Raw genomic sequence first — 13,719 nt, 5'->3', positions numbered from 1 at the left:
ATGGGTTGCAGCACGCCAGGCCTCCCTGTCCATCACCAACTCCCAGAGTTCACTCAAAGTCATGCCCATCGAGTCGGTGATGCCAACCAGCCATCTCACTCTCTGTCATCCCCTTCTCCTCCCACCCCCAATCTTTCCTAACATCAGAGTATTTTCCAGTGAGTCAACTCTTCGCATGAAGTGACCAAAGTAAAATATTCCTACGTACCCTTTATTCTCTTTATATTCAGCAAATGCCTGTGTTTATCTAAGTTTTGATAAAATAAAAACTGTCCCACCCACCAGCAGTCTACTATTTTCCTGGAAACATGAGTCTCCTTAAAGTAGCTAAATATCTCAACCTGCTGATAATCTGATGATCAGTATGATGAGATGGTTGGATGGCATCACTGACTCGGACATGAATTTGAGCAAAGTCCAGGAGCTGGTATGGGAACTGCCAGGGAAGCCTGGCATGCTGCAGTCTATGGGGTTGCAAAGAGTTAGACACAAATGAGCAATTGAACTAAGCTGAATGATAAGAAGTGGGGCTTCTCTGGCGGCTCAGTGGTAAAGAACCTGCCTGCCAACGCTGGAGATTTAAGAGACGCAGGTTCAATCCCTGGGTGGGGAAGATCCCCTGAAGGAGGAAATGGCACCCCACTCCAATATTCTCGCCTGAATAATCCCATGAAAGAGGAGTTGGCTGGCCACAGTCCATAGGGTTGCAAGTGCCAGACATGACTGAGTATCTGAGCAGTGGAGCAGTGCGTGCTAATACCAGATCAATGCTCGATAAACCATACACCATGTAGGGGTGTATGTGTGTGGGGGTGCAGGTGTGTGTGGTCACATGTGCACACCGGACATTTGTTTCAGAATTTCCCACCACATTACAGTTAGTGTACGATCATGCTTATGTTTCAGTGTATAAACCTATTCTACACACTTCCATGACTTTCGTTCAGTCAATCTTAATTGTATTCCCTGTTTTCCCAAAGTCTCATCAAACTATAGATTCTTTCTGATATCACTGTCAGTATAAATCAGGTGCAAGGGAATCACCAATACCTGTTGTGATCAGTACTCTGATGTGCAGGGTTGGAGGACCAGGTTAGTAACATTGCAATAAGGAGAGTTTGCTCATGACTGAGGAAGGCTCCATCTCAAACACAAGCTGAGACAAGAAATGTGGTGCTTCCATGTTCTGTGGTTTAGGACAAACTCAAGAACTAAAAACATGAACGGGCATATACTCACTTGCATAGTCAACAACATAGGATATGGATATAATAGGCATAATTTCAAACATAATTCAATTTTGAACATAATTTCAAATCAGCTTGATTCTGAAATTTTTTGATGATTTCTCAACTTTCACAATGACAGTAAGAATTCTTCTCTGAGAGTGACTGGTCGTTTCTTTCCCTAGGTTCCTGTATCCTCCATCCACAATTGCTTATTTTTTCCAGAGATTTTTCAGAGCATTTTTCACCTCTGCATTTCTCAGGGTATAAATCAGGGGGTTGAACATGTGTGTCAAAATACAGTAAAACACAGCCACTATTTTGTCAATAGGCAAAGTAGATGACGGCCGCATATAAATAAATATACAGGGCATGAAGAACAAAGCAACAACCGTGAAGTGGGCCCCGCAGGTGGAGAGGGCTCTGCGCCTCCCCTCCGCACTGTGGGACCTCAGGGAGCGCAGGATGACGAGGTAGGAGGCAGCCAGCAGGAGGAAGTTCAACAGGCAGATCACGCCACTGTTGGCCACCACCAGCAGCCCGATGGCATAGGTATTGGTGCAGGCAAGTTCCAGCAAGGGGTACAAGTCACAGACAAAGTGATTGATCACGTTGGGCCCGCAGAAGGGCAACTGCAGGACCAGCAGGAGCTGGACCAGGGAATGCAGGAAACCCCCCAGCCAAGCCAGCCCCACCAGCAGGGCACAAAGATGCCTGGTCATGACGGCCGTGTAGTGCAGGGGCTTGCAGATGGCCACGTAGCGGTCATAGGCCATTACTGTGAGCAGGATGATCTCAGCACCTCCAAAAAAGTGAGCTCCAAAGAGCTGAGCCATGCAACCCTCATAGGAGATGGCTCTCCCCTCATACAAGGAGTCAGCAACAAGTTTGGGAGTCATGCATGAGGAATAGCAAGTATCAGTAACGGACAAACACGAGAGGAAAAAGTACATAGGCGAGCCCAGGGCGGGGCTGAAGATAACGCTGATCATGATGAGCAGGTTGCCTCCAACAGAGAACAGGTAGCCGATCAAAAAGAACACAAACAACACCCTCTGCACCTTGGGGTTTTGTGAGAGTCCCAGTATGAAAAACTCCGTGACATTTCTTGGACTATCCATGAATCGTGAGCTGCCACAAGAACTTGTGTGAAAAGAGGTTTACCAAGAAAAAATTGTTACTACCTCTTATAAGACATTTCAAAAATAAAAAATGGGGGAATTCAATGTGCAATACAATTAAACCAAATCCTGAATCCCAAAGCAAAAACATACACATTATTTTCTGCACTGCAGTAATTTTCCCAAAGTACAAAGCTAAATCACAGACAAAATAACTCTGAAAAAATATTACATCTCTTACTTTGTAACCGTTAAAAATAAATTCTCATTTTTTTAGATTGATATCTTCAAGGAGTCTTTTATAATAAAAAGTTTATATATATATACATATATAAGTTCATTCAAAATAGCCAGTTATGGTATGGCAAAAACCATTACAATATTTTAAAATAATTAGCCTCCAATTAAAACTAATTAATTAATTTTTAAAAATGTGATGTATATAAACATGGAATATATATGTATATGTATATAAAAAAATAGCCAGTTATGGGAAAATAATTTTCCTAAATATTTTTCATAGCCACACTCCCAACTCCCAATTGTACTGTTCAATGCACCTGGTTGTCTTCTGTATTTCCTCCACCATCAACTATAACCATGGAAATCACCCTTGACTTTTCCCTTTACATCTTATAACACCAAAATGAATCAATGCAACTTTCCAAATCTTATTCCTTAACCTTCATCCATTCATTTATTTATTCCATGAACATTTTTGAGTACCTACCACACTGTGGGCTTCCCTGGTGGCTCAGACACTAAAGAATCTGCCTGCAATGAGGGAGACCCAGGTTCGACCCCTGGGTTGGGAAGATTCCCTGGAGAAGGGAATGGATGCCCACTCCAGTATTCTTGCCTAGAGAATCCGTGGATATAACAGCCTGGCGGGTTCTCAAAGGGTCAAACACAACTGAGTAACAAACGCTTTCACTTCACTTTCACCACACCCAACCATAGTTCTCAGCACTAGATTTAGACTAATTATCTAAGTAATTGATGGTTGCTACAATAACATCATAGCTGGTGTCTCCATCATCTTCCTCACCCAGACACCTGCTCAGTGGTCCACACTGCAATCACAATGATGTTTATAAAATAATCATTCAATCATGTCATTATCCAGTTTAAAATTCTTCAAAGACTTCTCTTTATATTCAAGATAAAATCTAAGCATTTTAGTCTCATTACAAGTCCCTGGACCCTGCAAACCCGTCCATGTTCAGCTCCGCTCCCTGTTCACTATTGTGGACTACCCTAAATTTCTGACCAAGTCACGCTCGTTCACAGCTCACTGCCTTCCACGTGTCGTTCCATCACCCCACCTACTGCCCCATCCTACATACCCATTCCCGTTTCTACTGACTGACTCTTACACATGCTTCAACATTTCCACAAGGAAAATGATCTCTTCCCTCACCTTAGTCTGGATTATAAGGACTCCCACTGTACCCCTATATCATCTCCATCCTAGGCTTTTGCACACCGTGTTGTATTGGTTTTCCTCCACTCTTCCACCCTGCATTAGGATAGCTCGAAAGCAGAAGTTGTTTGTGCTTGGTATCCTCATTGCCACAGCTGGAGCAGTGTTCAATGAATATCTGCTGACTGACTAAAAAAATAAAGAAAACTTACAATACCTGGATCTAAGAAAGTTCATACCTTCCTATTCGAATTTCTATTACATTCTAACATGGCAGGGTGACAGAACCAATAGAATTCTTAACAGGTCATCTGGTCCGTATTTCTGCATCATCTGGTCTTTCTTCCCCCCACTTTGATGATATGTGTGTTAAATGCCTAAACAGGATTTTTAAAAGTTCCTGCTGAGAGAAAAAAAATGCAGTGAGAAATTATCTATGATTTCATAATCTCTTCTTTGACTTGGAAATCTCCCACAATCCTCAGTGACCCAGGTTCAAAAACCGGATGAGGGATTTCATCTATTTATGGGCTACAGCAGACTTCTTAAATCATCACTTCCTATGTTTTCTGCTTAAAAATCTATTAAGAGTGTTTGTGACAATTTGACACACACATCTTTGGTTTTGACCTTGACATACTAAGTAAGAAGCCCAAGTCACAGAAGCTAGGTGAACACAGATCCCATATGTACCCACCCTCAGCCTGAACCCCCTCATACACCATAAAGGGTCCTCTCAGACCCAGAATACAAAGCCCATGGAGCCGACAGAGGAGCAGACAAAGACAAAGCTGCTCACTCTGCTTTTTGTCAAGGTTGCGTATCAGCAAATCTTCTAAGGAAAAGGTGGGGGGAGTAATTACAAAAATAAATCTGGATGATTAGACGAGGTCTAGAAAACATTTAAAGGAGATTAAAATATAACTCTCAGTTCTGCCATCAAAAAGGAAAGTTCTCAATTTTCTAGCATTTTCCTTCCACTCTTTCTTCCATATATGGATTTTTGTTCACTTCTCACTTATCCTTTTGGAATCATGCAATATATGGAACAGTCCATTCTAAAGGAGAACAATCCTGGGTGTTCATTGGAAGGACTGATGCTAAAACTGAAACTCCAATACTTTGGCCACCTCATGTGACGAGTTGACTCACTGGAAAAGACTCTGATGCTGGGAGGGATTGGGGGTGGGAGGAGACGGGGACGACAGAGAATGAGATGGATGGATGGCATTGCCAACTCGATGGACATGAGTTTGAGTGAACTCTGGGAGCTGATGATGGACAAGGAGGCCTGGCGTGCTGTGATTCATGGGGTCGCAAAGTGTCGGACACGACTGAGCAACTGAACTGAACTGAAAGAATGTTTGCCTTGGAAACGAATTACTGTAATATTGAATGGTTTGCCTTGGAGACGAACAGAGATCATTCTGTCATTTTTGAGATTGCATCCAAGTACTGCATTTTGGACTCTTTTGTTGACCATGATGGCTACTCCATTTCTTCTAAGGGATTCCTTCCCACAGTAGTAGATATAATGGTCATCTGAGTTAAAGTCACCCATTCCAGTCATTTTAGTTCACTGATTCCTAGAATGTCTACGTTCACTCTTGACATCTCCTGTTTGACCACTTCCAATTTGTCTTGATTCTTGGACCTAACATTCCAGGTTCCTATGCAATGTTACTCTTTACAGCATTGGACCTTGCTTCTATCACCAGTCACATCCACAGCTGGGTATTGTTTTTGCTTTGGCACTGCTGATGCTGATTGCAGCCATTAAATTAAAAGACACTAACTCCTTGGAAGTAAGGTTATGACCAACCTAGATAGCATATTAAAAAGCAGAGACATTACTTTGCCAACAAAGGTCCATCTAGTCGAGGCTATGGTTTTTCCAGTGGTCATGTATGGATGTGAGAGTTGGACTGTGAAGAAAGAAAGCTGAGCACCGAAGAATTGATGCTTTTGAACTGTGGTGTTGGAGAAGACTCTTGAGAGTCCCTTGGACTGCAAGGAGATCCAACCAGTCCATCCTAAAGGAGATCAGTCCTGGGTGTTCATTGGAAGGACTGATGTTGAAGCTGAAACTCCAGTACTTTGGCCACCTGATGCAAAGAACTGGCTCATTTGAAAAGACTCTGATGCTGGGAGGGATTGGGGGCGGGAGAAGAAGGGGACGACAGAGGATGAGATGGGTGGATGGCATCACCGACACAATAGACATGGTTTGGGTGGACTCCGGGAGTTGGTGATGGACAGGGGGGCCTGGCGTGCTGCGGTTCATTGGGTCGCAAAGAGTCGGACACGACTGAGAGACTGAGCTCAACCAATTCAGTATTTTTCATAAACCAGATGTTGTGCTATTTGCAGAAACTATTGTTAACAAGTAGGTAAGTATTATAGAGAGTATGACATTTTATTTATTTAATAAAGCAAAATTTCTGTCTGATATTTCTTCCTTCTGATATTAAACTATACTTTTACTTAAATCATCACTATTTTTGATGGATTATCAGGATAAGATCATGACATAAGCAAAGCAAAATGATTCTGAAAGCAACAGGAAAGTTTGGAAATATGGTGTAATATAACTTTCATACCCCTTAGAGGTTAAATGCCCTATTAGTTTGACCCCCTAAACTAGTTATATACCATATATAAAATTATATATATGTATATATGTGTGTGTGTGTGTGTGTGTGTGTGTGTGTTTCAGCACAGTGCCTGTCTCAAAAATGGAAGTAATAATGTAGTATGTGTCCTTTCTGTTATCATTGCCTGGCAACATAGCTCAGTAGCTGAGAACATAGTCTGAGAGGTCAGCTAAATACAGCTAAATAATCTTCAATATTTCTGTTTTGGAACTTTCCTCGTTCTGCTTGCTTTCCCACCTCTAAAATGATGGTAGTAGCAATGTCTACTTCATTGGACTGTTACAGAGATTACTGCTAGATATGAATTTTTTTTAATTTATTTTATTTTATTAGAATGAATTTATTGACCCACATACACTGAAGAAACTAGAAAAACTAAGCCCCAACCTGGTAGAATGTTCCAAACATGCAAAAGAAGTCTCCTGCTAAGTTTTTCCTGACTTTTCTTATACCCATTTCTTCTCCCCCCTGCAGAATCTGTGATGTATACTGGCTACTTATTTTCCTTTTATCTCATAGGTATTCTCTGCTGAAAGCATCAGCAATGTCTTTTTGAAAGAATCTATGCTGGGCTTCCTGTAAATTTTATCTATCACCTGAAATCACTTTTCTTTTATACAAATTCCTAATGGCATTTTTCATCTGGGCATTTCTTAAGGTATAGATTAAGGGATTTAACATGGGAGTTATCATTGTATAAAACACAGTAACTGCTTTATCAATCGGAAAAGTAGTTGCTGGTCTCAGGTACACAAAAATGCAGGGCACAAGGAATATGATGACAGCTGTGATGTGGGAGACACATGTGGAGAGGGCCTTGCGCCTCGCCTCCAAACTATGTGTCCTTAGGGAGCACGCAATGACCACATAGGAGCCCAACAAGAGGAGGAAGTTTAACAGACAGAGGAAACCACTGTTGGCAGCAACAAAGAGCCCTAGAGTGTGGGTATCAGTGCAGGCAAGGTTGAGCAAAGGGTTCAGATCACACATAAAGTGATCTATGACGTTAGGGCCACAGAAGGGTAAGCGGAAGATGAAGAGGATCTGAATGGTTGCATGAAGAAAGCTCCCCACGCACACCACTCCGATTAGCAACCAACACAACTGCCGGTTCATGATGCTTGTGTAGTGCAATGGCTTGCAGATGGCCACATAGCGGTCATAGGCCATCACAGTGAGCAGGATGACATCAGCACCTCCAAAGAAATGTTCCCCAAAGATCTGAGTCATGCATTCATTGAAAGAGCTAGTTTTTGTTTCATGAAGGGAATCTACAATCAATTTCGGGTTATTGACAGAGGAGTAACAAACATAAATAAAAGAGAGATGAGCCAGGAAAAAGTACATCGGGGACCCCAATAATGGGCTGACTGTGATGGTGACCACGGTGAGCACATTCCCTACCACAGAGACAATGTAGATGACCAGAAACACCGCAAATATGACTCTCTGCAGCTTTGGATCCTGTGTGAGTCCCAGTAGAACAAACTCTGTCACATTGTTCCTATTCTCCATGCATATTATATTATGATTAATTACATAACCCATTACATAACCTGAAAAAAAAATACATCATATTAGCTCAATCTTGAATTCATTATCCTTTCCATGTAATAAAAGCCAAGTTCTATTGAGTTCTGAATTCGAAGAGTATTTTTTTTCTTTTGATAAAGGAAGAAAATATTTCTGATCTCTTGAAGTTAACGAAGTTAACTCAAATCCTCTCCTAGGATATGTTTATAGTTGGAGACATGAGGAACCCTATGCACACACAGCAGTAGACCATCTGTGCACATTTAATCATTTGAGATGACCCAGAGCCTAATGAGAATCAACAGATCTTACACATAGTAGTAGCAAAGCTTCCCAGGTAGTTCAGTGAGAAAGAATTTGCCAGAAAATGCAAGAAAAATAGGAGAGGCAGCTTCGATCCCTGGGTTAGGAAGATTCCCTGGAAAAGTGAATGACAACCCACTCCATCTTGCTTGGAAAATCCCATGGACAGAGCAGCCAGATGCTCTACAGTCCATGGGGCCATAAACAGTCAGACATGACTGAGTAAGCCCACAGTAGTAGCTAAGCCCAAGAGGCTGAAAATGGATGTGAAAGTTATGAATGGCTGATGGATTTTCTCGCTACTCTTAGGAAATGGGAAACCGCGTCAGGTAACTGAGACTGTGAGTATAAGGATGAACAGAGATTTGAGAAACAGGGAATGCTGCATTTAAGTCCAGTAAAGATATTTGTGTGATTTGTATGACAGGAGGATGCAAGACTGAAAGAATACAGGAATCAGACTACATACGAGCTGACACAAGTTGTAGCCGAGCATTGGTATGGGAAAGTACTGAAAAGATACAGCAGTGACTGCAACAGAATTAACACCTTTCCTATAAATTTCCCTAATCCAGTCATTCATAGGTACACTGCTAATGATAGATCACTACATGCATGGCATGGCTGTGTGCATGCTAAGTCACCCCAGTCGTGTCTGACTCTATGCGACCCCATACACTGTAACCCAACAGGTTCCTCTCTTCATGGGACTTTTCAGGCAAGAATACTGGAGTGGCTTGCCGTTTCCTTCTCCAGGCAATCGCCCTGACCCAGCAATCAGACCCACATCTCAATTCTCCTCCATTGGCAGGTGGGCTCTTTACCACTAGTGCTACTTCATAGTGTGCAGTGATAGAGAAAAAAGTGGGCATGCCCAGTAAACAGAGATCAATGCAAATTTAAGCTTAGAGCCTCAGCCTAAGATGTGTGGCTGTTAATACTGGTGGCAGGCCCATCTGTGCAGTGACCAGTGAAGACAGCTGGGAGAAAATGGGTTCTCAACACTGCCAATGAGAGTTTCAGCCTGGCAAAACTTCCTGGGCCCTCCATGTAAAGACCTACCTTTGCTCTAACAACCTCATTTCTAGGAGTTTATCCTGAGGAAGCAGATAAAGGGACAAACAGCTGTATGCAAAGATGCTGGCTGTAAAGCTATTTACAAGATCAGTCCCATCATGAGGACTGGATTGAATGACTCACAGAATAGGAAGCAGCTATTAAAGTGATGAACACAGACCAGACAACAGGAAAAGGATTAGGCAGAAACACACACACACACACATAAAAAGGTGCCCACACTATTCAGTAACACTTAAAAAATCAGCTATACCTTATGACCCACTGCCGCTTCAAAATATACCCTTATGCATACAAACCATCTAGAAAAATGCACATCTAGCCATTAACTGAAGTTCATTACTTCTGGAAAGAATGATGGGGGAGTTGGGGAGGGGGTCAGGAAAAAAAAGGACGGTTCCTTTCCAACAAGTACACTTCTGGACTGTTAGTATATGAAGTCGCAAATAATCAGAGGCTAAATGTGTGATATTAGTAAACTGCTAAAAAAAAGTGTGTATGCAAACGATGCACAAATAAATATGTACATTATGAATGGACCATTCAGCTTTCAAACACAGACAGAGCTACCTGCAAGGAGTCATCCAGGTAGAGAAGTGATCTGGGATAAATCTATGTGAATGGTATCATTCCATCCATATAGAAGAAATAATCATAGCACACAATAGCAATAATTATGTCATTAACTTAATTTGACAAATGAAAAAATTGAATCTCATCAGATTAAGAAATTTGTAAGACCCAATTTTCTAACCTACACTTATTTTGCCATCATATACTTTTTTTAATAATTAAGACTAATCATGCCATTGGAAACAAAATTTAAATACACCTCACACACAAAAATACATCAACATGATTATTAATTGATACAAACCATGACTTGTTTAGTCCAAACATGGATATGTAGAACTCTTTGGAGCAACTGCTATGCATAATATGGGCCTCTTTGTCTTCTTTAAAATTGGAGATGATTGTTCCTCGGTTTAATGTAGGGTTAATTTTTTTTCTGTATTATTTCCAAAAAAGTCAATTCTTCCTAGTCCTCTGTGAAAAATAGTGATAAAAATAAGTAAATTTCTCCTGTGTGTCTTCAATGGTGTGCTGGATACATTTATATTCACATAACAGCCTATGAGGGAGATTAGTCTTCTCACTTGATATTAGAAGAAATAAGAAAAAAAGGGCAAGAAATGCACCCCAGATCAAGAAGCTGCAGGTGGGAAAAGGCAAGATTCTAATCTGGGTTTCTAATTCCCAAGCTAATATGCTCAATCACTGGGACTGTCATTTTCAACATTTTGTGGAAGAGTAACGTGAATTTTTTCTTTTACAATTAAAAATAAATTTTAAAATTTAATTCTTTATTTTTTAACATTTTAAGTATTGCTTTTTTATATATATTTATTTTATTTGGAGGCTAATTACTTTGCAATATTGTATTGGTTTTGCCATACACTGACATGAATCCACCACACGTGAACATGTGTTCCCCATCCTGAACCCCACTCAAAATTGCTATTGTTTTTGAAAAGTGTTAAAACATAATTACCATATACATAAGCTCATATCAATGGACTGGAGTCTGAGCAAGCTCCAGGAGATGGTGAAGGACAGGGAGGCCTGGCGTGCTGCAGTCCATGGGGCCGCAAAGAGTCGGACACAAGTGAGGAGCTGAACAACAGCAACGTACATAAAGTAACAGTCTTTACTAAGCATCACCACTGCTGAAGAACTTACCTTCTGGTCTTAGATGACATTAATGATATTTGACGGTATTCAGAACTAGTCCCATCTTCAAACTGACCTCCTCTTAGGATAAGGAACTTTCAATAAGAAAGATGCGACACATTCAGAAAGAAGCTATTCAGATAACTCAGTATCAAATCAGTAGGAGATAAGTCATTCTATATGTTTACATATTTCCTTCTAGCCTAAAGAGTCAATGAAATTTCACAGAAAACCTGGAACTTGAACTTAGAATAAATTGAGATAGAAAACCATGGAGAAATGATCATCCATGGATGGTCTACTCCAAAAGTCAGTAGGCAGAAAATGTGGTGGAAACACCTTCAAATGGATCTTTCAACTCTTGACAAGTCTTTCTCTGGAAATGTAAACAGCAGATAAAAACATTTTCAATTGCACGTGTGGATATTTAACAAGGTTCCAATAAAGATTCAAGGACTTTGTCTTATAGCTGCTCTTTCTCTCCCAGGAACTAATTATCTGCTTTGATGGAAAGGCTTTTTCTTACAAGCAGGTATTCTGAAGAGACATGCTTGAGAAACACTCATTCTTGAGTGGAGAGTTGTATTCCCTGCACTTGCAGCTAAAATAGGTGAATCCCCTTTATACGAGCCTGGTTTTCTAAGAAGGACAAATGGCATGTGAATGACAAGGAGAGCAGTATTCCAGCCTTGGGACCTGCGATGAAGTTAATTTCTGCACTCATGTCAGAGAACGTCTTTCTTGTTATCAGTATCAAAGTTCCTGGAAACCTAGTACTGATTTCTTGAGAGCTGGAGCAGTGAGGCCATAAAATTAATGGCAGCCATTTAAAAGTATTTGAATACAAAACTTGTTTTTCACAATCATTAGAAGGCTATGACTATAAAGAGAAACTCTAAAAAGTTTTTCAATAAGTTTTGTCTGGGACAGTTGTGACAGACATTGTGGAATGCTGAGTGACATTACACATGTGGATAGATACATAAAACACAGGAAATTAGTTCTGATGTCAAAGTGAATTATTTGACGTCTCTGTCACTTGGTATCATTTTGGTCCTTCTAGGAAGTATGTAGTGATAAACTATTGAGTTTTTACTTTGATTTCTTGATAACTACTGAAGCTGATAATTTTTAAAATTATATTAGAGGCAATATCTATACCTTTTTTGGAATTTTTTTAAGAACTCTTGAAACACCCCCCCCCCCCCCCGTAAACGTCAATCCAACATTTGCTCACTTTCACAAGTTCCTGGGACTTGGGCAATCCAACATTTGCTCACACTTTCACAAGTTCCTGGGACTTGAGCAACCAAAAGTGCCTTGCGGAAGGGAAAAAAAACAGCCCCTCCCCAGAGGCTCACGTTTCTCAAGGAAAGTCCCTGAGCTGTATTCCCGTGTGATATGCTAATTATGTAGATTTTGGGCTTTAAAACCGGTCTGTAACTGTTGCTAGGGTTCCTCGGCTCGCTTTTGACGTGGAGGGCCCGTTTGCGCAAACATTCAATAAAATCCTCTTGCTGATTGCATCTGTCGGCGTGGTGCTTGGGTCCCAGGGTCGCCCACCCAGACGTTGGTTTGGGCAAAGGCTGGCCCAACACTCTGTGCAATTTAAAATAGGAGTTCTGGGTTTCTCATCACTAAATTGTAGGTGATTTATATATATATTCTAGATACAGTTCTTCTTTCATATATATGCATCATATATAAAATGAATTTACATATACAATTTTACACATAAATTTATATATAATGTAAAATTTGGTACATGTGGATGTAGATACAACTTTTTCGTACTCTGTGAACTGCCTTTTTATTTTCAAAATTATGATCTCTAATGATCAGAAGATTTAAAATATTAACAATGTCAACTTTTTAGTTTCTTTATGGTTCTTATTGTAGTTTTTTACAGAATTTTTATGGGTTTAACTTTGACTTTTTGATCTATGACTCATTTTGAGCTAATTTTCATCTATAGCATGAGGTAGTGATTGAGGTTCCTTTTTTTATATAAGGATATCCAATTGATGTGGTATAATTTGTTGAAAAATATATTATTTCTGCTTTAATTACTTTGATATCTTTGTAAAACTTTTCATTTTTTAAGTCTATTTATGGACTTTCTATTATGTTTCAATGATTTTTATGTTTATTCTTGTATCAGCACTTCACAACCTTGCTTTCGTTCATTTAGTTGTTTTTATATTTTTATTTTATATTAAAATACAATTGATTAGCAATGATGTGTTAGTTGCATGTATGCAGCAAAGTGATTCAGTTATTCCCATACAAGCATCCTTTGTTTTTTAAATTATTTTCCCATTTAGATTATTATAGAATATTAACCAGAGGTCCCTGTGCTGTACATTAGGTTCTTGATTATCTATTTTAAATACAGCAGCATGTACATGTCAATCCCAAACTCACAGTCTATCCCTCTCCTCCCCCTTTATCCCCTTGTTAATCATAATTGTGTTCTCTAAGTCTCTGATTGTTCCTGTTCTATAAATAAGTCTATTTGTATCTTTTACTTTAAGATTCTGGCATATAAGCCATATCATATGATATTTGTTTTTCTCTGTCTGACTTACTTCACTTAGTATATTAATCTCAGGTCCAACCTTGTTGCTGTAATTGGTATATTTCATTCTTTT

The 13,719-nt window shown here is 40.0% G+C and overlaps 2 protein-coding genes across 2 annotated transcripts; both read right to left on the bottom strand.

Moving 5' to 3' along the window:
* Positions 1-1,438: 1,438 nt before the first annotated feature.
* Positions 1,439-2,347, bottom strand: LOC148775696 (olfactory receptor 4C3D-like). Its single transcript, XM_088843535.1, has one exon. It carries the CDS (start codon positions 2,345-2,347, stop codon positions 1,439-1,441), a length of 909 nt encoding a protein of 302 aa, XP_088699661.1.
* A 4,662-nt stretch (positions 2,348-7,009) lies between these two features.
* Positions 7,010-7,957, bottom strand: LOC148775695 (olfactory receptor 4C46-like). The gene has a single exon (XM_088843534.1). The coding sequence runs from the start codon at positions 7,937-7,939 to the stop codon at positions 7,010-7,012; it is 930 nt and encodes a 309-aa protein (XP_088699660.1). The 5' UTR covers positions 7,940-7,957.
* Between the last annotated feature and the right edge of the window lie 5,762 nt (positions 7,958-13,719).

Source organism: Moschus berezovskii, chromosome 14 (genome assembly GCF_049115385.1).
Source record: "Moschus berezovskii isolate FMDL1 chromosome 14, NW_MosBer_1.0, whole genome shotgun sequence".
Classification (NCBI taxonomy): Eukaryota; Metazoa; Chordata; class Mammalia; order Artiodactyla; family Moschidae; genus Moschus; species Moschus berezovskii.
This window is presented reverse-complemented; position numbering and strand designations above follow the sequence as displayed.

Excerpts from the sequence above, each read along its gene's own strand:
- LOC148775696 (XM_088843535.1), bottom strand. The coding sequence starts at position 2,347 with ATGGATAGTCCAAGAAATGTCACGGAGTTTTTCATACTGGGACTCTCA.
- LOC148775695 (XM_088843534.1), bottom strand. The coding sequence starts at position 7,939 with ATGGAGAATAGGAACAATGTGACAGAGTTTGTTCTACTGGGACTCACA.